This window comes from Pieris napi, chromosome 11 (assembly GCF_905475465.1).
Source record: "Pieris napi chromosome 11, ilPieNapi1.2, whole genome shotgun sequence".
NCBI classification, from domain to species: domain Eukaryota; kingdom Metazoa; phylum Arthropoda; class Insecta; order Lepidoptera; family Pieridae; genus Pieris; species Pieris napi.
Genome location: NC_062244.1, coordinates 447,158 through 474,014, shown reverse-complemented (window position 1 = coordinate 474,014; position 26,857 = coordinate 447,158). Strand labels below are relative to the sequence as shown.

Below are 26,857 nucleotides of genomic sequence, written 5' to 3'. Positions count from 1 at the left end.
CAAATTTCCTAGAATTAGCCGTCTAAATGCCTAAGATAAAATATGTATCTTTGTAATAAAATTCAATAGGTTCACGTTTGATTAGATTGGGTTCACTCACGTTATTAAACTTAATGTATATGTAGCAACATATGATTTAGTGATCTTACATTCTAAATGTAATGCGCAAAGCGCGACTAGCTTTGAACTAGAGCTGTCGGCATTATTATGACCAAACGGCTTAACAGATTTCATTAATATTTTGTAATACATTTAAGATCGTTGAGCCATAGAAAATTAACATGGCAACAGGGTTAACTACGCTACAGATTAGATAAAGCATATATGTGTAGTTTTTGCTACTGAATAAGTAAAACTGAATGACTATCGACAAATACTTATCACAAAAACCCAATTTATTAAAAGCGTTAATCGTAAAATGAGATTACGTACTATACCTCCAACCCAAAGCCAGGATGCCGACCAGTGTAACCACTAACTGGCCTGCCTAAAGGCCCCAGTGGCCATTTTTTGTAATGAAATCTCGCTTAAGGGCTTTGACAGCTCTGCTCGGGCTGTTTTGGCGAGCATAGCTCGGCCGGAATGGGCTTTTTCCCGCGACTAGCGCCAGGGGGTCCTCGGCTTGGGCCGTCGCGGGGTGGTCAATCGCCTGAAAGGCGGGACGGAAGCTTACTAGTGTGAGTGAAATACAAGGTAAAGGTCCACACACCTTTCCAGGTGAAGGCGGTTTTTCAACCAAATCTGATTTTGCTTTGTTACCAGAGCGCCTTTTAATCTATCGTTGGCTTTAGTAATTGGATCATCCGGATTCCTTAGAGCCTTTTTATCGGGAATGGGTAATAATTGATGCTTAATATGCACCAGTTGGGATGGTGTTTAGCCTTGTCGAACTTCATCGATTGGATTGTATAATTATATCCTTAGCGGTCGGAATAACTTTGTTATCGCGTTTCAGGGTATGACGTCATTGCAGTGATTCTGGCATTGACAGCGCCCATGGGCACTTAACATCAGGTGAACCTCCTACCCTTTTGCCCCCTGTTCTATAAAAAAATGTAGAGTACATTAAACAGTACCCGTTTGCCTCGACTTCGTTCATACTGTACGTATATTCAATATTGCACTAAAGAATTCAAAGTTATTATCACTATGTCTTCATTTTGGGACTAAGAACGGAAAAATTATTCCGCCTTTATGAAGTTCTAACTCAAAGTAATTGTTTATTGTATAGAGGGTAGTGGAAAACCAGTGTGAAGTTAGTTATTTCGACTATGTATTTGCGACGAGAATGTAAGTGCGTGCTCCTATTTCACCATGCCTCCTGCTGATAGAGGACAAATCTTTGTTTTTAATTTATTTTATTATTATTTATTACTTAAGATGTCATGTGGAACATGGTGTAATGGTTGCAGCTCCTTACAAACGTTGTATAAAACAAAAAACTTGCCGATTAAAAAGAGTGGCGGAGAGTTTATTGCCAGTTCTTCTCTTCCGTTCTACGCCCTTGATTTGAGAACTGGCAGTAAATGTAAAATTAGAAGCATTTAATGTACATTGTGATACCTATATGAATGAGTTTTGACTTTTGACTTTTGTGGAGAATGTAGGTAAATAAAACAAAGAAAATAAATATGTTTCATCTGTATTTCTAAAATATTAGAATGTTATACTACGTAATTTATAATATTTACATGAGCATTCTCGCTTCGCAATACATTTAAAATAAAATTCTCTCTTTTAATTTATTTTTACATTATACATCTTTCATATTATACAACTACCGTTAGGCAAAGTCAAATGCTAGAGAAATTCACAAAATTAAATAATAATCATTACTTTACATCAGCGCAGGAGCAGGATCCTTCAACTCAATAAATTTATAGCTTTAATAAAATAGTTTAATTTTCCAATATTTAGGTACTCACGATGGATTGCCACAAGGTCCAACTGTGAGTTTATAACGATTTCGATAATATATTGTTTAATAATTGAAAATATTGCACAAAAATAAAATATCACGGAAGTTAAAGCTCGATATACACGATATTATAAATGTTCAGTTTGCAAGTAACATCTACTCGTAACGATATAAAAACTATTGGCACAATATTGCTTATCAGAAAACTGGACAGTATTTGTCTCTTCTTGATCGCTATTCATATGAGTGAAAAAGACAACATCGTCGAGTCAACAACACGAGAAACTGCAAACTTAACAAGCGAACAACTACAGTACGAAAATCTTACAAATCCTCAGGACACCAGATAAATGTATCCTTTCAACTCATTGACTCCTGATACCCGATAACAACAAAGCGTATCAAAATAGTACTTAAATGAATTTCCAAAAATATTTTTATACATTTTAGTAGGTGTATAAGAAAGCCGTCTTAAAATTTTATTATTTCGTGATATTTGGAAGTATGCGATACAAAAATAAGGATAAATTTATCTCGGCCGAGGTTCACTCTATCTATGTAGGCACTAGATTAGGACGGCCGAGCGGCCTGCTTTAGCGGAATCAAGCTTTGCAATAAATAGTTAAATTTATCTCAAGTGCAATTGCGGATTCGTATAATGAATAATATTTCATCCAAAGATTCAAATAACACTGGCTGACGAAACAATTTCTTCTATTGCAGGACAAACCGAACAAATTTTTTGATATACCAAAAGTGATTATAGTAATGGTCCCAAATAATTTAATTTAAAAAGTAATAATAATAAATAAAGATATATTCAGGGTACAAAAATAACATTCAGAACATTCCTATGTCTGTCTTATAACCATCGACACTATTCTCCTGGTACAGCACACGCTACACTTGATTTTCTGACCAAATAAATATAAATCAATCGCACTGTTGCTTCCCTCACATTTTAAGTGATTTTTAAATAAATTGAACTATAGACGTCAAACAAACACTCAATTAAATAGTATCTGTTGGACATATAGAATTAAAAAGTAATTCGCTGCAATAAATGCACATAAAGATGCATTAAAATACGTGTCGAGTATTGAAAAGGCTTCCTCAAACGAGTCCCAGAGAAAAGTATTCACTCTCTGTGGGTTTCGAAAGCATCTCCCACACCACACAATGCCCTATTGCTGAGAAATCTGCTCCAAATAAACTCCTGTTAAGCGAATGACGTAATTTTGCTCCCTACATTGCCGATACGAAATAAATAACTATATCTACAATATCACTTCTCGACTGTACACAACGTGGAATTTGTTGTAGAAAAATATACTTAAAACTGTATCTACAGGAGTACAGGACAGCAGCTCGACACTCCGCACTCGTCCAGGCCGCGCTCACGATACGACATCGGAACATTCCTTAATTACTCCTCTTTTTATACTCTATCGTCGGACGATAAACACAATATCACTCATACCTTAATTAACCGCCTTTCGAGAAGTTCAAATATCGTATACGCGATCGCGGCCTGCGCACGCGACTTTATAAGCCCGACCGCGAGTACACAGGGATGAGGTAGTGACACATATTAAACGTTTCATCCTGACGTGCGGCTATACCACAAAATAATACTGTTTCGCAGATTTTAGCCAGAATTATTGCAAAAAAATGCAGTCGAAATGTATTTATTTCGTGGGAGCGTCGCACTTTGCCGTTTCGCGGCTTGAACGAAAATGCTTGAAGTTAAAAAAATGATGGAAACGACACGGTTCCTCGCATATAATATAATCACAAACGTCCTATCAGATAAGAGGGCCCGCTTCGACTGTCTAACAGATAAGGAGGCTTCTCGGCCGACGCGAGAACTAAGTTCCACATAATCTAGGACTACGGGCCGGCCCTCGCCTCGACGCGGTCGCGACGCGCGGGAGACGGAATCCGATCGACTTCTAGGTCCGCGGATCGCGTCGCACTCGACGGTGTCATTGGAAGAGACCGACGCGGGCGTCGGGCGAGCGAGGTCACGTGGTCGGGGAGTGGGCGGAGGTGACCACGACCACGGGCTTCACGATCGTGGTCGCCGTCAGGTACTGCGCGCTCACGGCCAGCGGAGGCACGCCGTTCTTCACCATCCCGCTCTCGACCATCTGCAAATAGCGGTGCACTTTTTATAGGTGGTAACAATATTTTATGAATTTATTCAATCCTGTCACAGAAAAGAAATGAAAGATTCTCTATCGAAGAAGAAGAAAAACGCGTGCATTAATTGAAAAAAGCAATAATTTAACCAATGTTTTTTTTACCTTTTGGGTGATCGTGTGCGTGTGTGTGTGCAGCAAGTGCGCGGTCGATTGGGACACCACCAGCGGGGTCAGGCCGCTCACTACCACGCTATTGCCTTCTGAAATCGGTTACGAATTTAGTTTTATAGTTATGAAAGGAAAAACTAGTGAAATAACCTCACTTTCCAAGTAGCTTAAGAAAAAGTTAGCAAAATAATACAGACCGGTGGGGCCGGCGGCCGCCGCGCTGACGCCGTTCTCTTTTGACAGCCGACTGGTCTCTGTCGTAACGCCTAGAATAGAAAATAATCTCTCGTTATGGAGAAATATGGAAATTTCACTAAAGGACTTTAACTGAAGTAGAAACCTTTTTGAAGTGAAACTTCTTTAGTCGCATGAGGGTAAAAATTTTAAGGAACGTCACGAAGAGGAGCAGCGTTTTTGTCAAAGAAAAGGGAGAGAGAGATTGAGACCGATTGAAAGAGAGAGTGAGAAGGGTGAATTACCTTATAGAAATTCAATTTTTTAAATTAAAGTTTCGCAAAGAAAATATATATTGAAATCTCAAATGACAAATTGCAAATTAAAATGATACGTGTTTTTATTATCGAAGAAATAAATTAAATTTATTATTTGTATTAATTTTCGACTTTTTTAACATTTTAATGACAATTAAATTCATTAAATCCTTTTTCCCTCCCGCTAAGTCTCGGAAATCTAAAGTTTTAGATTTGTATAAATATGAACAAGAATTAAAAATTAGTTTACCAAAGAAGTTTCTGACATGTGTACTTTGTACGCGCGCACTTTTTTTTACTAGATCACGAACCGTCTCTATCGGAGGATCTTATTTAACAGAAGTAATCAAAAAGAAGAGAGTCACCGTTCGTTTGCAGCACCCGCAGTCCTCCGCCGGTGGAGAGCAACTGGATGGCGGCCGGACTCACCATGAGGCCGCCGCTGCCTACCACCTTCACACGCCACATGAAAATAATTGCGACATCTATCATTGTAACTTCATAACGGCATCGGCCAAATTAGTTCTAAACGGTACAAAAGCATCGAGCAACAGAATTCACGGCTTAAAAGCGAAAGTGATGATGATGACCTGTGAGATGGGCAAATGTATCTGCGCGGGCTGCACCAATGTACCGAACTCCGCGGCCGTGCCGTCCTCGCTCTTCTGCAATTTTAAATCCCAGTCTCTTACTGCTATGCGTTTAAATAGTTCAGTCATTGGTAAACGCAACGGTTTGAGCAATACATTCCGCATCACTATTCCACATTCTATGCAAGATAAGAGAGAATCAAAGCCTAATTAAGGCCTGAATCCATTACCTGAACTGTACAGGTGGAATGCGCAGGCGCGATGGTCGTGAGCGTGAGAGCGCCGTGCCTCGCACCGTACGACGCCCGCACTACCTGCAAGTGCAATTATCCACGTGTTGCACAAAATTAATACGTATTTTAATGTTAAGAACACATTTCCACTGTAAATAAGTGAGCAAGCCTTTTCGCGGTGTTTTTTTATTACGTAAATGATATTTTCGTTTCTCACTTATAAGCTCAATAAGCATAAATAACATCATAGATGGCGTTACTTATTTTAAAGAAAATTTATCTCAAGATGAACTTTATTTTTAAGTTAAATACGAAGTCAATATTTTTTTTCAATAAATTTTCTGTTTTGCGCCATTTCTTAGTATTCATTATTATAATTGTTTACTAAAAGATGTATTTACCCTGCAAGTAATCAGTGTGCGCATTTATAATACACAAGATAAGAACCGTAGTTCCTCCCGTCACACACAGACAAAACAAACATCAAACGGTGTGCGGAGATCGTATACTTTTTTTTCTATTTTCTAATTCTAATCCAAGATTAAGATCAGCCCTAATTTCTAACTGTGTACCAGGGACGCATACCTGCGAGGTGGTCGGCGATATCTGTATGGGCAGTGTGCGCAGCTTTGTGCTGAGGTTGAGGGTGCGGGGCGGGGGGGTGTCCGCGCGGATTGCCTCTCGCGGAGGGGAGCAGTTAATCTGAAATTACATGGGTTTATAGGTTATTATTGTGGTTACATCATACGTGACACTACCGAATTTCACGTGATTTAAATTTTATCAAAATACTCACACTTATAGGAATTCCTAAAACTTGACCGTTAACGATATTTTCCTCTCTCTCTTTGTCCTCAGCACCATCTGAAATCATTTATAAATTTCTTGATAAGATTTAAACGTTTTAATTTCCAAAATAATGTCCAAAAGCTTAGGGGATGATAACGATTATAAATAAGCGGCAGCATAAACACTGAAACAGCGAAACCCAACGTTTTGTAGAAATAAAAAGAGATGGCGCTGTTTTATTTTATCCCATTACGGGTAAAAAAAACTATAAATTAATTATAATGGTCGGTCGGATTATTAATAACCGATATTAATTAATTATTTTCAAACAACATTGTCAAATATTAAATAATATCGAGCGTATGTACCAGGCGCCCAGAAAATACGTAGAGGTTTACTTACCAAAGACGCGAGGCCGGACGGCGGCGGCTCGGATCGTCACCTCTCGCTTTAGTGCGGCGAGCCGCTGTTGCGCGGCGATCTTTTCTCTGGCTAGCCTTTCCATCTCGTGCTCGCATTCGCGTTCCTTGCGTCGAAGCACCTGCAATCGTGTATACAACTCATAGAAATACGTAATAGTTGTCTTAGCCCACATATTAAATACAATCGTTTGAGCAGATTTTTTTTACCTAATATTTCCCTGACATCAGAAAAACGCCTTAGAATGAAATCTCAATATATATAGCGTGTACATGTATGAAGCCTTCAATAGCGCCCTAGTTTTGAGTGACATAAACAGGACGGAGTATTCATAAAAATCTTATAATATCAATTAAATGTGTTCAGCAATAAATTTGTATGAAAAAAATAGACCTCATTTATGTCGCGAACATACACTTACTCGTTTCTGTGAAATGAATTTTATAAGATATATAATATATTTAGTAGTAGTATAATTATATCAATGAATTTGGATTAGCTGTGTTCTGTTGTTTTCGCTTTGGATTTTTTTTCCTATTTTAATTGTTTATGCTGCACCTTAATGTTATTTCATGAAAATTTACCTGTATATACCGGATAGCAGAACCCAGTATGGAGAGGTTAGAGGTCTTTTTGTCATCAGGGGTAGCCGGCAGCTGCCGCTTTAGCATTTCGAAGCACTCTTTAAGGTGTGCTCTTCGGTTCTTCTCCAGCTTATTGTGGACCTCGCGGGTGCCGGCGCGAGGGATTCCGTTACTGCTGCTGCTGCTACCATTGCTGCTGCTGCTGTTGCTTCCATTACTACTGCCGTTGCTGCCCACCGACGGAGGGGACGGGATTTGGGTTGGCCTGTCAATTGTATTTGTCTACTAAGCAAGAGTTTTGAATAATGTGCGTACAGAAAACAAAAAGCATATTCTATCCGGTATTACTACCACTAATATATTTTCTGAATAGAAATACATAGTCTGGCTCAACTTTCTAAAACAAATTAGTGCATTTCTTAATCTCTTTCAACGTATTTATTTTTTTGCGGCATAAATAAAACTAATAAACAATTAATATAGATTTTGTGGGTAGATATCACGAATAATTGATGTAAGGGTAGTTAAATTACAAAACAGGGACCTGCATATAGAGATATTAATGCATGCAGAGCAACGACATATATTTGAATATCTAAGTGGACGCGTTTAATATTCATTACGCATCCACAACAGAGCCTTGACGTTAATCGCCTGGGACAAACATACCGATAAACCTACTTTTATTTATTTTCAATAAAAATTATAACTTCAGCAAACGTAATAGTTATCGCGATATACGAATGTTTTTTTAAAATTGATAGGTGAAATTATTTTACTCATTGTTACTGTGGACTTTTTTAATTCACAATTTTAATTGTGTACCTGTTTTAAAAGTGCATGTTTATCTTCGATATGAGACCATGTACAATGTATTTTCATTAGACATGGCAAAATTTGGAGTGAAATTCGTGCAATAAAAAGAATCCTACTCTGGAAAAATTTTGGCAAAAAGAACGCGTTTGCAGTGTGAGATTGAGAAACTAAAGTCTTTTTGGAATTTAAAATTGCAGTTGGAACTAGTTTCATATTCATTTGCTTTGTATGTTTAGGGTTGTAAATTTAACATTCGCTTTTCCAAAGTTAACTTTTATATATATTCACTCGGCAATTGTATCATAAACTGCAAGACAAGTACAAAACCGCTTTGTGAGAACTCTTAACGAATAAACTATTTTAAATGGTTGACTGAACCGGTCTGATAGCATATCACTAGTCAAATCAGGTACCTGCATATCGATAGCAAGGATAACTTACGATTCCAAGATGACCCTCTTACATTTTATTACAGAACGTTCTAGATATGGGCATTAATTCATGACGTCCTAAATAATAGAGGCAGTTGCTTATGGTTTATACATTTCATGAGCAAAGGCATTGATCTCGTTTCATTGCATACATTGAGGGTTAAGTTGTGTGTTTACCTCATGGAATGATGAAGTTGGACACATTTGTGACTATATAATATGTAATAAGGTTTGGATATCAAAGGATACCCACTAAATTTTCTAAAAACGGCCAGTTTATCTATACAATGTAATTAATTGACGTATCAATCAGGTACAAAAATAATTCAAGGCGAAGAAGCAACGCCCCAGCTGTTTTCAAGACCGTGGCTACCAGGGGAGTATGACCCACCCGTGACTGCCGTTAGTGCGCGGCCTGGAATGTTCTTGTGCGAAGTCGAGGATGGCGGGCGGCGGGGGCGAAGGCGGCCGCACCACGCCGTTGCTGCGCGACACCGGCGACTCGCCCACCCGCACCGACACCGGCAGCTCCGGCTCCTCCTCTGCAAACAAACGCAAGCGTCATAACTCGGAACATCGCGCTACGGATAAGATAATCTAACCGGCCTCACCGCCGCGAAGGCTGCGCGATCAGCGGGCGGTGGAAGCTGCGAATCGTGGCGGTAAATTACCAGGACGGTATAGACGGTCGAGAGGCCGTCTGCCAGGAATACGCACGGGTGTGGAGCGATCCATTAAACTTTGACTCGGTGTGATAAGGTCTACTATTGCGTGTTTACTGTGTAAGCACGACGGAGCGGGACACATGATATTTCGTTAGAGGGAGACGGCAAAGAGGCGTAACCGGCCAGACGTCATTGCAGCATGAGGAGTTTGACGTTTGTTGCCACGCCAAAAATCAGCTGCTGGTTGTGGATATAAAAAACCGGTGTGCGCTATACATACGGCCGGGGCGTCTCGCGTTCACTTGCACTGCGTCGTACCGCGTACGCGAATCGCGAGTATTTCAATGCATTTGGCGTTTAATGCTTTCGGTAATTAGGTAACAGAAACGTGGCTTTTAATAATTATCCATAAATTTACTTTATATTTAAAACTATTTCCAATTTCAAATACAGTACACGAGCTTTCTAGTACCCAAAAAGGAAACTGCAGGTATAAATAGCAGTATGCAAACTGCCGAAGTACCTTTATACGGACAATCTAAAAGCCCGCTTCAGTATTTCTGCACATATGCAAATTCAATAAAAGGAACAAAATAGTAAAAAGCAGAGAGAAATAAAAAGGCGGCGGTATTGAGCGCTCCAAGCCTTCGGCATAAATTTGAATCAGTCCGAGTGGCCCGGGGCTGTGAACTCTTGACTTTGACAAACATCCTGACTTTGTATTCTATCATTGAATTATTTATTTACGCCACTCTTTCTTGACGTCTACATTTTAGAGGAGTTGCTAACAGAGTATTTCATCAATATCATCAATATCAACAGCTTAATTGGTCCCAGATATTAAGGCCAACATTAGAAAATATGTCAATTCGACTTTTCCTAGTCTTTTATTAGTTCCTTATAGGTAGCCGTTCGTGCCTCAAATAAGATGTACCTAAAGCTGTAGCTGTACTTCATCCGTCCCATCGTAGGATGAGAGTCATGGAATTAGGAGTGCTCTCGTCTCCCTACGCACACTTGTATATATCTCCTGCATAATTGGCAAGTCTCAATAGAGATAAGCCGACGTGGTCCAGTCGGCATACACAATTAAACAGATCAGTTATATTGTGTGAAAAGACATGATTCTTGCATTCGTGATAGGTTTAGCCTTCCTTTTTGTCTTAGTTATCAAACGACATCCGGTCGAATGTAAATCAAAGAAACTGATGCCGTTACTATGTAAATCTAAATCATAGGATTGAGTATCCCAAGTCAAATTAAAAATCAACGAATTATTAATGTATGTCTATCGTCGACTTTCAAAGACGAATAATTTCTAAACATTATACTCCAATCCCTAATTATACTTTAAAATCTCTCTACTGATACCTAAATGTTTATCAACTTCTATGAACTCACGTCATTACTAAATTACCAATGTATAGTTGTCGTAAAATGTATATTCCTTTATCGATATAAATAATAGAGAAAATGAACAGAAACGTCAGAAACAAATGCTTCATATCGCTTGCAAAAGTCCGTGGACACGACAGGACTGATTTATATAAAACTTGCGTCATTCCCTTGCGAGTCCTTGTTGGGCGCTTTCTTCACGCACGAGTACCCGGAGCCACGAGGATAAAGAAAATGCTCGAACATTGTTTACTTTATAACCTTGTGTAGTGGAGTTTAGCGTTTACGTAAATGTCTTTTATACTGTTACTGTTGTTGTTATAACAACTGTTTATGACTAATAGATGTTTATTAATCGCAGATGCAAAACTATACTACAAGGAATAATCTTAGTAATGATTATAATACTTATATACATATCTGGCAATTCAAAACAACCAAGATCGCTTCTCATACGCTAGTGAGTGCTTCCACAAGCTATACGATCCTAGTACAAATGCGCATGGCGGCGCGGTCGCTACGTTTGCGGAGGCAAACAAACTGTGTGAAAGAGTGCCAAGACGAGCGTCTTACTCCCACACTTTCAAAGTGTGTGTAGGTAATACAGGTTTAGATTTTAGCTAACATGGAATGAGTCAATAATTAGCCACGATAAAAACAATGACCGACGCAAAACACGTTACATAATACTGGTAACAGTGGTAACACATTACTTCATTATTTATACTAACATCGTTCGTAATAGGAGAGTTGTTAAGAAAGCACCAACATCGTGAACTTCGCCTTTATTATTTGTGAATAGGAATATGTAAACGTCTCCTTATATTTAAATATTGTTGGCAGGATCCAGAGGATGCAGTACAACTTCCATGTAGGGTGTTGATTGTGCAAGTTGCCAGGGAGGTCACAGTCGCGACTGGTGGTGCTGATAAGCGGGGAGGGGGGCGCTCGGGCTCTCGGCACGTGACGTCGAAGCCGTCCGAGTAGAACCGAACAGAAATCTACCACCTGCTGAGAAAACTACTTTTACCTTTGTGAAGACATTTTGGAAATTGTCTTGGAATGCGAAATATTATGAATTAACAAAGACTAATGAAGAAACATTGCGCTCAATAAGACACTATATATAGTAAAAGAGCCATTTGAGTGATCATTACCGAGAAAAATACGCGCCGAGATATCAATTTATCGCAATGTCAACAACCTCGCGAATCGTTAAGCGCGGCCTATATTAAATCGCGTACTTTCGACACGTGTAAATTTTATCAAGATTATAGCATCAGAAGGAGACTGGTGATCCATGTGACACCGATACGAAATTATCGTGGCACGTAGAGAGAGAGAGAGAGAGAGAGAAAGCAAAATTTTGAATGATAAAATAGAATAAGAAATATACATATTTATTGCTTTAAATGAGATTTCTAATCCACGTAAAGGAGAATGCATAATGCATATGTAGAGCTATTTCATTTTGTGAAATTTTATATGTTACCTAGTATATACCTAATGTACCAAAGCATTATATAAAACACGATAGGTATATAGGGTTACGTAATAATCGAGACACATGCGAGCATATTCTACGAGATTGTAGGTATGTATTGCATAATATATTAATATATAAATACAGTCAAAACCGGTTATAACGACATTGAAGGGACCGTATAGTTGCCGACGTTATATCCGATAGTCGTTATAAGCAATGTCATATACACAAGTACAGTACATATGTATGTACATTGTACATAGTTATATTATCATAGTTATCGATCTAGAATAGGTAGGTATGGGTTATAATATGGTATGTTAATATTATAATATGTAAACGAGTCAAAAAAGAAACAAAAATATTTATTACGAGATAATTAGGTACAAAAGTAATCAGTCATTTTGGTCTGTTTTTTTTTTAGCCCAGTCTCAAATATTTTTTGCATTTTACGTTTCATACTCCTCAAGGTATGAGTATCACCAGTATCAAACTGTTCGTTAAAGGCAACAATTTTTTTTAAGAGCCTCGGAAATCGTTGTTGGCTGAAACTGTTCGTTGGGAGAAAGTGCGTAGGTAATAATATGCCTAAATAATCATTCAATGCTTATAAATAAGATTTAAAATCGTTTGTTTTGTTGAGATAAGAAGCGGTTGGTCGTTATAGCCGATGAATATCGATAAAATTTCGTCGTTGTAAGCGATATGTCGCTGTATCCGATGTTGTTATAAGCGGTTTGTTTACTGAATAGTTTAATAGGGATTCGGACGGGACCATACAATCTGGTTGTAATAACCGATAGGTCGTTGTAAACGATGTCGTTATAAACGGTTTTGACTGTATAGCTATAAATTGATGTTTAAAATTGGGTTAAATACAAGTATTGAAAAGAATGCATGCGTCACCCAGAGACTGAATTTAATTTTGAATAAGTTTCTATCTAACTAAAATCGAGAATTAAGTAAACGTTAGATGGATCTAAAATCCACTAAAACGCAGCATACATAGCTACAGGTTTGTCAAAGATCGATAGAATGATGTATAGGAAAGAAGAGAATACATAATTACGAAAAGTAACTAAGGTAGCAGATGTCACAATGACAATAAATAAACTTCAGTAGAAATGGGCGGGGCAAATGGCAAGGAGAACAGAATGTGGACCAAGAAAGTACTAAACTGGAATAAACGAAAAAGAGAAAGACAATTTAGAAGATTGATAGACCAATTCAAGTAAACAGCAGGTGGCCCATGGCAGAGAGAGACAGTGCAGACAGGAATGGATTTCGAGGAGGCCCATGCCAAAAAGAGCACACATATACCTACCTAAAAAGGATGAGATAGAAATATAAATATGTTTAAGTAAGTATATGAATAAAATAATGTAATAAAATATTCTTTTTCCGGCCTTTTTAATCGCTTAATTTGCTTATCGTATCGTCATCTTAACGTTGCTGCGCAATTGCAGCAGTGACTTCGATAGATGCACTTTTCCGACACCTGAGAAAATAATTACGAAATAGAGAGAGATTTCCTTTGATAACAGGAAATATTCACGCAAACAAACTCATGTTGCATACAAACTATAATATATGTAACTGTTTCTACGGACTTTATACTAATGCGACAAAATGCGTAACATTTCAGTCTCGTAAATTTAACAAATCTCCCCTTAACTTTCTTTTATAGAACGGGGGGGAAAACGGGCAGGAGGCTGATCTGATGTTAAGTGATAGGGCTCGCCAGTGCGAAAGACTGGTATGCTCTTTAGAAGGACCCTAAGTCGAATTGGTTCGGAAATACTTCAGTGGGCAGCTGGTTTCCGACAATAACTGCCTTGAAAAAACAAAAACGAACAAATGGGGAAACATATTTGCGTCTGTTCGTTTATCATTTTTCTTCATGTAACAAATGTTGGTCGCGGCGTCTATAGCATACCGGTTTCCTCACGAGTTTTCCTTTTCCAAGCTAGTGTGCACGGAAAGAAAAACCATACTCAGACGGCGTCACATAATTCTCTATCTACTTGAACTAACGTCACTGTAGAATGATAACCTCGTATGACAAAAACCATTTATTTTTTATTCTTAGACTCTTATGTCATTTAAATAAACATGAAGTAAGGACTTTTTAATGTCTAAAACTATGGACACAATAATATTTTAACGAACATTGAAGAAATGAAACATTTTTTTTCGTTTCCTGTAATGTTTGGTTCTCTGGACATACGAGGTTATATTTAGCTACAGCATCGATAAATACCATTTATTGAAAGGTACAATATAAATCCCCGCTAAAGAACCTTGACAGTCAACCATTCTTCCTCTAACCACTTCCTATTCACTATTTACACATCTGCATATTAATTGTTGCATACTAAACAACTAGAGTGATTTATCTCAAGTAAAGCAATAAATAAGGTCAAATATTATGTTTAATGGAAATTCCATGTTAAACAATTCTAGGGCAAATTAGTTATACCTGTATGCTATATCGAAGGTCTTTAAACAGCAATAATACTGCAATGGAACACTCTCCTTAGTTACATTGGTTAAATATAAACTGGTGCGGAGGATTTTAATTGGAAATTTTATTATGTTTATATTAAATTATGTACCAATAAAAACGATTTCCACGATTTATAACTACCTCGTTTCGATATATTCACATGAAATAATTAGTATGGGGAACAATAAACGGCTAGACTTATGATAATATAGTAACTAATACTTTGCCTTGAACTAGATCAAAATACGGACAAAAACTCACCAAGAAATTATATAATTGAGGGCGTAACTACTAGATACATAAATATAAGAGGATCGGCCGAGTTAAAATATATGAAACAAGTCTTTCGACCATTTCTTAACGAAATAGTAATAAAAATGACTTTTTACCAGACGCTATGTACCTATACATTTATTATTGTATCATCCATATTATACTGTATCCCATGGCCTGTGTGCTATGTTTGGGAATATATACTATAACTAAATATATACTCGTAATATCAAGCATTTAACGTGAAAAGTGTGCAACGGTTATTCATTGACGAATTCAGTCGCGAACAGTCTCACTATTGTGCAAAAACAACACAAGGTTGTCCCAACAAGGTCGACGGGCGATCGTCGGAGTAATCTAATTTGTACGTGTATTTCGATACGTTATAGCGATGCTGCAACTAAATTACGACTCGTCAAACTGTTATGTGTCAGGAATTAAAATAGCTGCAGATTGACATCATAAATAACTATGTAAACTTACCTAAATACTCCTTTATCCACTTCTTTTTAGGTGGCCTTGCCACTTTAGGTTTATCCTCTTTGACAGGACTCTGTATGATAACAGACGTCGTAGCCCTCTCTGGCTCTACCCGGGGAACAGGATGCAACGGAGTTATGACCGATTGAGGGAAACCGTAACCGTTTGTAGGAGTGAGAGTCGGTATGTGCTTATACGCTTTGAGCGTAATCGGTATGGGCTCCACATAGCTTCCGAATTCTGTTTCTCTGGTATTTATTGCGATGGTGTGGAGGGTTTCATAGTATTCGCTGGGAGCACTCATCGTTCCGAACAATTCTGGCTCAATACTGAGACAATTGGCGCCGACCAAGTTAACCTCTGAGCTTTCCATGACAATACCCATTCTATGTTTCAACAGTTTTTCTAACTCGCACTTCAAGTCCTCATTTTTAATATTTCACTGTGGTCCCTTACAAAGTTCATTGTCACTCGATTCGCTATTTATTTATTTATTTATAAATAACTAATTTACCACTGTTTACTTTGTCGTTAACGCTATTTTTGATAACTTTTTATCTTGGGTGGAATCACCGGGTGCGTTTAGTTTTTATTGGCTTAAAATATTTCTGTAATAATTAATACAAAAACAAGTCAGTATAAAGTGTCTCGAGGATGCAAGTTTTCTATGTCAAAAGCTAATTGTTTGAAATACCGAAGATTTTAATATAAAAAGAAACAAACAATAAGAAACAAATAATAGGTGGTTGAAAGTTCTGCAACTTTTTCCGCAGTCGTAATTTTTCCTTCAAAATATTAATTGTTAAATGAAACAATTTCCAAACTTAAAGCCATACAAGAGCAAAACAATGGCGAACAATAAACAATTAAAAGCTAATTTTTTACCGCAATAATTGAGAAACTGAAAGAGAAACAAAAATCATTCTCTTGCTGCTAACGGCTAAGGGACGGTCGTAAAGTATAACTTTTATATGAATTAAATAAATAATTTTATAATATAACAAATAAGTTGGTATAATAAATTATTATTTATCCAGAGAAAAATGTTTTAATTAATTACATCCCATATAGAAACCTACAAACCCTAAAGTTCCGCGCGTAAACAGCATTTTTTTTATAAAACTGAAGTTTCACTTCGCTATACATTTCAAAACATTGATAACAGTGTTGGAAGTGAAACAATAGAAACGAAACAGAATTTTCCAGAAGGATGCATACTACAATCATTAGAGAATAAAAAATGATCACAAGGCACTTAGGCATTTTTACTTGCAAAATATGATTAATTAAAAAAGACAATAACACAAATACGATATTATGTAGAAATCGATAGTCTCAATACGACCATGAAAAGAGACAGAAAATAAGCAGCATTAACGAGTGTGAAGAGTTATGATATTATATCGTGTCGCTCGAAGGCCAGTGGCACGGATAGTGAGCAATCCGCTCAACAAGTGAGGGAGGGGCCAGAGGAACGAACGCATGGCATGCACGGCGATATGACTGCGAGCACGTGTACTACCCCCCTCTACCTCGAACCGCAACCCACTCACTAGCTCTTGTTGTATCATACGATCCTAGTACAACGGAAGACCGTATTGCATAGTCTAACAAAGAGAGACACGTGTATCACTCACACACTAATACTGATTTCGAACATGGATAATTTTAAGCTCTCACTATTTTTGTAAACGCAGTCAGTAAACTTTTTTACACACATGTAAATTTTACAGTATTTCAACTTGTAGGTGGTTTAACTAGAGATTTAATAAAGGGGAACCGTCAAGCGATCACAATCTTAGCTGAACCAGAGCCAAAAAAGCATTACATTATTTGTCAACTTTATGACAAACTTCCCTGCGATTCTGTAACTCACTTTTCGAACTCACACAGCGGTTTTCACAGCGACGGTCGCGCTCAAATCAGTCGTGAAGCAGTCATTTTATGATTTGACATTCTGATAAGAAGGGAGCTTGTAGTTTATTGTTTATCAGAATGCCATACCTATCGTAAAATGACTGCTTTACGACTGATTTGAGCGCGACCGTCGCTGTGAAAACCGCTGTGTGAGTTCGAAAAGTGAGTTACAGAATCGCAGGGCTGAGCTGTGTCGATATCAAGGAAACCCGCGAAGTGTTACATAACATTGTTTGAAGAAACGGTGATGCGCTTATTATATTAATTGTATACGTGTTTAACTATTCTGTATTATGAAAAACTATTATGTGAAATATTTGGGAAATTACTTGCGAAAAAAGCGATGGTCAATATAAAACTTGTGGACATTATACAAACAATTAATTATATTTTAATTGTAAACTGAATGAGTTTTCAGCAGTCTGACACATGTCTGACACACATAACTGAAATTAGACACTGCAAACCGACACCTTGATGATACAATATCAAAACAATGGAAACCAAGTGGAATGTATTCTAGGACAGCACGTGCTGTTACGCAACAAAAGATATTGCATAACTAACAAATGATTTGGTCGAATCAAATTATTTCAATTACAACTGAAATCATAAAAAACGTAGAGCATACTTAGGAAACCATGGAAATCGGATACTTTTGTGTAAGGCTTACGCGATTATGACGAACTCATTAAAAGTAACTAACTAGTTATTAGAGATCTCGACGTATTTCTTATCTCCGTAAAACAAATACATATTTAGATATTTTTGTGCGGCATTTCTCCAGTTTTTCCTTAATAACAAACTACTAACGAATAGCAAATGATGTGTAATAATTGCAATGTCGCAATTATTACATTGGCAATAACAAGTCAGGTTAGCAATGTCCTCAAACTAGGATTTATTTTGATGCAGTTAATAGTGAATTATAGTATTATTTATAGTATAGTTATTGAAACAATTTTTTTTTCGTCATATCGTGATTTCGCAAGGTTTACTAATTTATTTAAAAAAAAAATTTTAACCTCACGTAAAATAATAGAGCAATTAATATATAGTGCATAGAGGGAAATTATTTACTTTCAGTCTGAAGTGCTGTTTATTATAAACATCACCTAGTTTATAATTTTTACCCATAGAATCAGAAGCTAACTGCAGAACTAAAAAAGGCGTACCAACGTTCATATTTAACATATTAAATAATATATCGATACAATAAGTAGATATAAATAAGTCATAGACAAAGATGCAGAACCAAGTGCTATCACTTCAATAACAAAACACGCACGTCAAACAATTGGCTATCGTTCGTCGAATATTAAAAAACCACCAAACAAAGAGTGATTCGATCGGATGTTCTAGAAGTGACTGTGTCTGTTGAAAAGGTCATAAACAAAGAGAAAAGAAGGGCTTTCGCGGACCGTCTGCGGAGTCGAACCAGCGGCGGTCAGTGGCGGGCACCGCTAATTGTTAGCTGCAATGGTCGCGCACGTGTGAGGCGGCGCGCAGGTGCCGGCGACCTCGCGCTATCTCGTCTCGTCGCGGCCGAGGTCACGGTGATAACACACGCTATTTCGAGCACAGCCGTCGGCTCGGCGTTAAAAACTGCCGCAAACGCACCCGCGAATCCCATACGCACCGGACCGTACACGCAGCGACTCGCGCTTAAGCAGATCGAGTGCCGACCGACGTCGACAAGCTCCGCTCGACGACTGACCCACAATGAAGACTGAGGAGGCAGCGAGTGCCGCGGGCCAGCCGCGTGGAGGGCGAGGCGGGAGGCGGGCGACCTCCGCGCCCCTGGCCCCGCGCCTCTCGTCTCGGTGCACCGCGCCCGGCGCGCGACATTCGCCCTGCATCCTCTTGCGCCTCGCACTTTACATAACTGCAAGCGACTCCCTTCTAAACGAGGTCGCCGTCGCACCGCCTCGCGCGTCTACTGAATTTTAACCGGCGGCCGAAGACCACGGCGTTGGGTATCGGTGACGTGGCGCCGTCGGTCGCCATCGATGTCACTGAACCTCGTCGAATAAGGTGAACGGAACATTGTACCGAATCAAATGCCACGAAGGATGATGCGAATGTAGGTGTCCGGTCGCGACGCTCCACTCCTTATGCGCGAAAACGCAAGCTTTCTAACGAAACGTACTTACGTACTGGCGGCCGCCATCGCCCACACGGTATTAAACATTTGAATGATATGTCTCTCGATAAACTAACTCTCTAGAACGCTGTTAAGGTAACTTCCCAAGGAATCTCTAAATTGACCCTGGTTGAGAAAGCAAAGAGCTCGAGGGCTCCGTGTATATAAAAAATCCCCTATCTTTAATCCCGCTAACTAACTACGCATGTCGGTAATCATCGCGCTGTGCGAAACAAACTATCAGCGATTTCGCTATTAATAGAGGCGCATACCGATACGCTTCTAACCGTGAACTCTGAAGAGAAATTTTAACTTTAGTCACCGGCACACATCGCGTACGTCCGAGTGGGGAGTTTATCGATATTTTTCAAGATTTCCGTGCGGCGAAGTGTCCGGGAGGCTATTGTTTCGAGTGCAGGTCGCAGGGATACATAAACACTAGGTGTTCGCTCCGATAAGGTCGGCGGGAGGGAGCGCATGCGTGTGCCGGCTGACCTTGGCGCGGTGCAGCGTGCAACCCCCCGCACTCCGCCGCGCCTCCTCCCCTCGTAAACCACACCTGCCGGTCGAGCAGGTTGCGAGGCGACCTAGCATTATACCTAGATTCTATTTCTGGCTTCAGCGGACCTCATCAAAATTGCTTTGTGCAAACCTCCCGACGCTCAACTTAAAAAGATTTAACTTTACCTCCCGTCTGTCTTTGTATTTGTACGCGTAGTCGACACGCTGCAAATTGCAATGTACTCCAGGGTCACACGAGCGATGTTACATGATTACTCCGCTATCGTAAAACAGCTATCAAAATGGAAACATAAAGGGGGAATCGGCCAACAGGATATTGAGATACGACGCGTATCGCGTGAAAGCCCCCGACTTGTTCGCACTGATAAAATTGCCCTTTCAAGTTGCTCAGACTGAGGTCAAAACGACATAAACTCAAATCAAACGAGTCCTAAAAACAATTCAGTTGAAAGATTTAACATTTTCAAAGGTATTATTGAATTTCAATTTAAGCGTGTAACGGACCGAGCACTCCAATACCGTTCTAGTCAATTAATGCAAACACAATATCCAACCAAATGTATGATCGGCCATTAGCAAGTCTAAAGTGAAGTTTCGAACTACTGAATTCATTTCAATATTTAAACTGATACCGTTACATCACACGAGAATTATTATTATCAATGAAACCAATGCTTGAATAATAATTGTGGTTCGTTCTGGATTGTAAAACAAAATGGCCATATCAAGAGAAATGATTAAGTACTTTATTTGATTTCTAGATGTTTCAGGACATCGTGAAAAATACGATAAAAGATTTAAACTTAAGACAATTTTTTTAATGGACTCAATTGCCGTTCCATATTTTGGCCTATTGCAAAGAAATTACTTGAAACTCAGAGAGGGACCACTTAATTGGCTATGAAGACGAGATTGACTAGGAAATCGTCAAAAGAAGCGCGGGAGTCGAAACTTCTTTGACGCATAACCACAAGCCGATACCGTGGCGTCACGAGGCCACATGATCACTTTCACTTCTGCTAGCCGGGTAGCTGACTGACCTCACAATTGTCTGATCGCGTGATTTCTTTCACTAGCACCAGATTTTTATCCATAACCAAGTCTCGCTTCGAAGCCATTTTAAACATGTAACCAGAGCTATGAGCTGATACAAGATATTATATCAATTTTTTATACTCAACTGTCATCGCAAAACCGTTTCAGTTAAAATGTTGCATAAGGCCATTGACGAATTCCCAAGTTTAATAAACTACGCAGCTAAAACGGAGTCAATAATACGTATTGCCTGATGCTGAATATAAGATATTGGCGTATTGGTTCCAAATATATCTTATATTGCATATGAATATGTAAAATGGTGATGAAAACTAGTACTACTACAACATGGATCGATTTGTCAAAGAGCAGATGGATATGGCAGGTACATTTCTGAATCTGGGAAACATTTATCGTTTTTAAGGAACCACCGAACTTTTCAAACAAATAATTATTATTAGGGAATTCTTAGAGCCATTGGCCATGTAGAACGGATTAATGCCAAGCGTTTAACAAGTAGATTATACAAGGAGAGAGAGAATATACAAGGCAATGGATGGTGAGATCCGGTTGGGTAGGCCTAGTCGGACATACCTGGACCAAATTCAGGAAGTACTAGAGAAGGGACAAGTCAAACCTATAACCGACGGGCATGCATGGTGAATGTCATGTAAGTAGATGGCAAAAGAAGTGACGATAAATAATTTACTATTCTGCGAATTTAATGAACATATATTTCGAGACGTGATCTCCTGATATTAAGTGACACCGCCGCCCATGGACTCTGCCAGAGTGCGTTGTCGGCCTTTAAGGAAGCCTCGTCGGGCAGCTGGCAGTTACCTAAACGTCCAAGTTAAAAATGTTTTTTTCGTCAAACCCATTTTCACATAATAGGTAAATCATTTTAGCATTAAGATATTGATAAGCGAACTCAGTAATGCAATAAAACAAACTATAGATTAGTGAACGTACATGCGAACAATCAAACTGCAATTATGACATCCGAGTGTGATGCAACGCCCGCTATTTGTATGTTTCTGTATTGTTTACTCCGACAAACACTTTGCATATCTAGGACATCAGGTAACCAGCATGCTTATTATTTCCTAGATGTATTTATTTAAAAACACGAAAAAATGGTTACAGGTAAAAATTTACACAATGTATCGTTGATAATTAAAATAGCAATCACTGTTGCAGCATATTAGAAAATAAATAACAATTCAAATTAAACTTTGCGTAAATTTTTCACATAAGTGTTTTGTGGGAACAAAACAGTGGGTGAGGCTACAGTGGTCTGTGAAAGTTAGGAACGCTTTTAAGCGCTTTCAAGGCGCTAAGTCTAACTCCCGTACGTCTAAAATAAGTTCGTGCTAGGTCTCGTCTCTTCTTTAAGCACGAATAACAAAGTAGAGTTTACAAGCCACCCGCTGGAGGGAACCTCCAGGAAAAAAAACGAAAGACCGCTAAAGCGACGATGTTTCTAGGAGAAATGAATGAATCGAAGCATAGAACAGCTCCAAATGGAAACTTCAGGAGGCGTTTACCCAAAAGGGGTCCATACTGCAGAACACGAAGTAATGAAACTATAACTAACGTAGACTAAGGTGTATAATAACAAAACTAATAGCCATTTGATTTGAATTTTAAAGTGTGAAATTAAATTGGCTTTATTGTTATTTATTTTGTTTGGCAAGCCCAATAAAAGTCTTATAAAAGACGAAAATCCAGGAAGAACATATTTATATTAAACCTCAACAGCTACAACGAACCGTTTAGTCACATTTTGTCATATGATTCATTCTATTGTGGCCACTGGTCGCCTCAATGACACCTTTTAGAAACAAATGATTAACATAAAATTCCAATAAGTTGTCGGTACATGTTTGTATTAGCTTGCTACTTTAGTCGCTCTAGGAGTTTTACTCTCATGTATTTACAACAAAAAACAATGCAAAGTAGTTTGCTCGTAGTTCAAGTGATTCGTACCCCAAAGTGCTCAGTAAAAACGCAAAATACAAGGGGTAATAGTAATATTTACGGCGGTAAAGTTGTCGCCTTCGTACTTCTTTTTAACATCTTCTGTTCGTACATAACTCAAGTAGTTAACAAGAAGACAGAGAGTAATGGCAGCCAGCATCAGCCAGTGAACGTGTTCGCGACAAGTAAATCTAGCCACAAAGATTACTAGAACCTAGACTTTTAACGGATAAGTAATCTTTGTGCCTAGTAGATTGTAGATCCTACATTTCTCTACTATATATTTTAAGTATAGGTGATTTTAATATACACAGCAGCAATGTTTAAGTAGGAACATTTACCAATTTAAACAAAAAATCTTTCTATAATATTATCTTATAAAGAAAATCTGAGCTTCTCCTAAAGTAAATTACAGTCTAACTAAATATTAATCGTCAACTGCAAATATGTACATAAAATCTGACAGAAAGACTGATTTAGCTGGCTCGGTACCATCGTCTCTCCCATGACAACTCACAATTATTTTTAATTAAATTTATCTATACTTAAACTATTATTGGATAAGTCCCAGTTACTAACACAATCTTAAAAGTCCAATAAATACTTATTTTAAATCTAGATAGATAAACCACTTTAAAAGCGACTAGGATTGGAGAAAGCCAAAAGTGCGTGACAAGACGATGTTCACTTGTTCAGATAGCTAATTCATTACAGATCGTATTAACAAAGAATTTACAACCATCATTTATTTTTACTTATCTACAGACGAATTTATTATAAAACCACAATAAACTGAAATTTATCCATTGTTAGGTTATCCGTTTTTATTAAGTGTTTTTATATGGCTCAGGAAATCGGGGAATAGACGCAAATGTATTACTATCGCCAAGATCATAAGCATATTTGCATTAAAGAGACTGCATTTGTCATCAATCATTGGTACGCCACGTGAGCCGATTCCGCTGACCTTTCCTTTTCAACTTCAATGCAATATCAGTGCTGATAGGAATACATATTTATATTCAAATGCAACTAACACTTTCCTATATATTTTTATGGAGCTATCGAACTTAGGTTAACAAAATTTTGTAATGCAAATAATCATGTGACAGCCAAAAAACCACATTAGAATTCATGGGCTCGCTCGATAAGTAAGATGCTTAGAGTTTATCAGAAGACGTCCAGTCTAGCACATAATCAAGCAATATCTATTTCTGGATAGCGACAATAACTACATTTATAAGAATTCTGCCATTTTTCTAATACGTAACGTACGTAACACCATTTAACATTTTAAAGAATACGTTACGTACTACTTGCTGTCAACGTTGTAATTTAGCATAGAGTAATTGAGTCATCTACGTATTACTAATAATCATTTGCGTTCTAGAACGTTTGATTGTTGAGTCTGTATTTCCTTATACATAAGTTTCAGCAACTGAACAAGATTTTTGAATATGAAATGCAAAAGCGTCGTCATACACGTTCAGATCCGAATCTTATTGAATTTCAATAAGTTTCACGAACTTGTGAACTTTGGATCAGTCAATAGCCGACACTTATTCCAGCCACGTAACGCATTTTGATTATACAACTGCGTGTATATATTGTGACTACTATTTCACCTTTGAGAATACCTCGGCAATGGAATACATATAATTTTAAATATAACTGTTTGAAAATTTTAAACAACACTAATAGTGTTGAGCTTCTAACATAAATTATTGACGAACAACCTGGTCTATTTGGAGTGTATATCACTGAGGACATGAGCATTTATTGTAGAACCAAATCACGATAATACAGTGACGCATCGCCTATTGTAATTATTTGTTCGATGTCAAGTTGCAAGTAAATGTTATCTGCAAGTCTGGTGCGGAGTAAGCGACGGACCGTTACGCAACCGTGCCTTGGGCTACATTCGTGTCAAACTTACTTCAAAAACTAATTTGTTTCTTTAAATGCACCGCGCGATGCGTCTCATCACGAGTCACTCCCGCGCCCCTCGCGCTACTTATTACAATATAATTCTTTAATATTTTGGTTTGTAGAAATGCAATTAATATTGTTTGTTAGGTAAAGTGCTTTGAACGAGTGCTTTTATATGTGGGGAAAAAAGAAAACAACTAAAAAAAATAATATAAGTTCTTATTTATAATCTTACTTGAATGGTCATAAATATAAAAGCGTATGTTAGGTGCTTTGCATACTTTGTTTTTGTCTCTATCTCGCGTCCTTTCGAAACTTACGAGAGCCGATCAGCTGATCGAGTCCTCGGGATCGTGGAACGACATCAGGGCTGCCAGATGTACGATTTAAATCGTACTTGTACGATTTTTTGTCATTTTTACTCATGTACGATCGCTAGACCAAGATCGTACAGACAATGTACGATTTTTCTGTACCTGGTAACATTTTGTAATGAAACGAATATATACTCCACCGGCAAGTATTATGTTCGAGGAATTTTCCAACAACCTAACGTATGCCTAGACCTTTTATGTCTAAAGACCCTTTTTTATATGAAGTTGTGTGCATTGTTACAAAACTTATTATTTTTCTCTTGTAAAGACTTGTATTGGAATTGTCAAACATCTGTTTTTCTCATCAGTCTCTAGCTCTAAGTGATTATGTTATCCTCTTTTGATCTGCATTTTGTCTTTAGTGTTTTTTGTGTTACTTCAATACGCTTAAGAAAGAATGGGTAGTGAAAATTAAGAAGAGCGACCTGCGCCAGGTACTCCAAAAAATAAATTAGCCAAAAGAGGAGAGCTTTCTACAACACAGGTCATAGAGGAACAAACACAGAGAAGTATCGTCCCGATCGGGAAAAATTTGATTTCCGGCCCGGTAAAAACCAATTTAAAGCCAGGTGGACTGTTTGTGACGTCGAAATGTTTTCAGAATATGGAGTTTTAAAGTTACACTCTTCAAGGCAAAGGCAGCCACTCATTTTAAATAAAAACTTTTCACTTTTATGTTGTACGATCTTTTCATTTCAAAATTTCCTTGATGTACGATTTTTTTGTAGTTGGTGTACGATCATGCGTTTTTTTCACCTGGCAGCCCTGAACGACATACAGTGAGCGGCAACCGGCGAGCGGTGACCGACGTCGATGAACGAAGACCAGAGAGTGCGTCACGGCTCGACCACGTACGCACATCAACAGCAGAGGGAAACACCGGCCGCATTCAACTAATCTAATCCACACTCGCGAATACGCGCCTATGTGTGCGTCGTAAGCCACGGGACGCGGTACACGTGTAATGCTCTCGTACAATCGCCCGCTTCACCGTAAAAAGGCCCACTATCTCGAGCGTCGCGAATGTAATAGGGTCGAGATTCCCTCGCACCCGTCGGCACTTTACGCCCGCAATTTTCTCACGAAACGACGCAACGTCACGTCGGACACGTAAAGACCTACCGGTTGCGTTTTAGAAAAGTTACAAGAGCAGATTCACTAACTCCGGAGTCGTGGAATCCGGGCGGGGGTTTCTGGCGATCCTCCGGCCGGGCTCGGGACGGTGGCGCACTTACCGGCCTGCAGGCGCAGCTCCTGCAGCTCGATGAAGCGCGCCGCCTCCAGCAGGGTCTCGAGGCGGCTCATGTCGGACGACGGGCCGCGCGGTTCGAGCGCGCCCGGTGTCACGCCGCGACTGGCCACGCGCGCCGCGCGCCGCTCACGTGGCCGCCGAGCCGCCGCCCAATGGCGTCTCGCCGCCGCCGTCACGTGGCCGTCGTCGCGGACCAATCGCGGGGCTCCCGGCGCCCCGCGGAGGTTGAGCGATCGATGCCGCTGCAGCGATCGAATGCACTCGCCGCTGGCGGTCGACGCGGAGCGATCGTCTACGTGGCGACGCTCCACGCGCG

At 38.9% G+C, this 26,857-nt stretch overlaps 1 protein-coding gene across 6 annotated transcripts; it reads right to left on the bottom strand.

Annotated features, from left to right (window-relative positions):
- Positions 1 to 1,735: 1,735 nt before the first annotated feature.
- Positions 1,736 to 26,623, bottom strand: LOC125053615 (max-binding protein MNT-like). 6 transcript variants are annotated; one of them, XM_047655049.1, is made up of 13 exons: positions 26,525 to 26,623; positions 15,393 to 15,997; positions 8,976 to 9,126; positions 7,338 to 7,602; positions 6,736 to 6,874; positions 6,341 to 6,408; positions 6,130 to 6,246; positions 5,542 to 5,625; positions 5,312 to 5,386; positions 5,087 to 5,174; positions 4,428 to 4,496; positions 4,225 to 4,322; positions 1,736 to 4,068 (listed from the first exon to the last, which is right to left on the bottom strand). In XM_047655049.1, the coding sequence occupies exons 2-13, from the start codon at positions 15,772 to 15,774 to the stop codon at positions 3,943 to 3,945; spliced, it is 1,662 nt and encodes a 553-aa protein (XP_047511005.1). In that variant the 5' UTR covers positions 15,775 to 15,997; positions 26,525 to 26,623; the 3' UTR covers positions 1,736 to 3,942. The 6 variants fall into 6 exon arrangements, with proteins under 6 accessions (XP_047511005.1, XP_047511003.1, XP_047511002.1 ...); XM_047655047.1 differs by lacking the exon at positions 26,525 to 26,623 and adding an exon at positions 18,946 to 19,075; XM_047655046.1 differs by lacking the exon at positions 26,525 to 26,623 and adding an exon at positions 18,927 to 19,039.
- Between the last annotated feature and the right edge of the window lie 234 nt (positions 26,624 to 26,857).

What these genes read in the sequence shown, in the direction of transcription:
- LOC125053615 (XM_047655049.1), bottom strand. Translation starts at nt 15,774, where the DNA reads ATGGGTATTGTCATGGAAAGCTCAGAGGTTAACTTGGTCGGCGCCAAT. An exon ending in GTGGATAAAGGAGTATTTAG is followed by an intron (nt 9,127 to 15,392) that starts GTAAGTTTACAT and finishes GTTTGTTTGCAG; the next exon opens with AGGAGGAGCCGGAGCTGCCG. An exon ending in TATCGCCGACCACCTCGCAG is followed by an intron (nt 5,626 to 6,129) that starts GTATGCGTCCCT and finishes TTGCACTTGCAG; the next exon opens with GTAGTGCGGGCGTCGTACGG.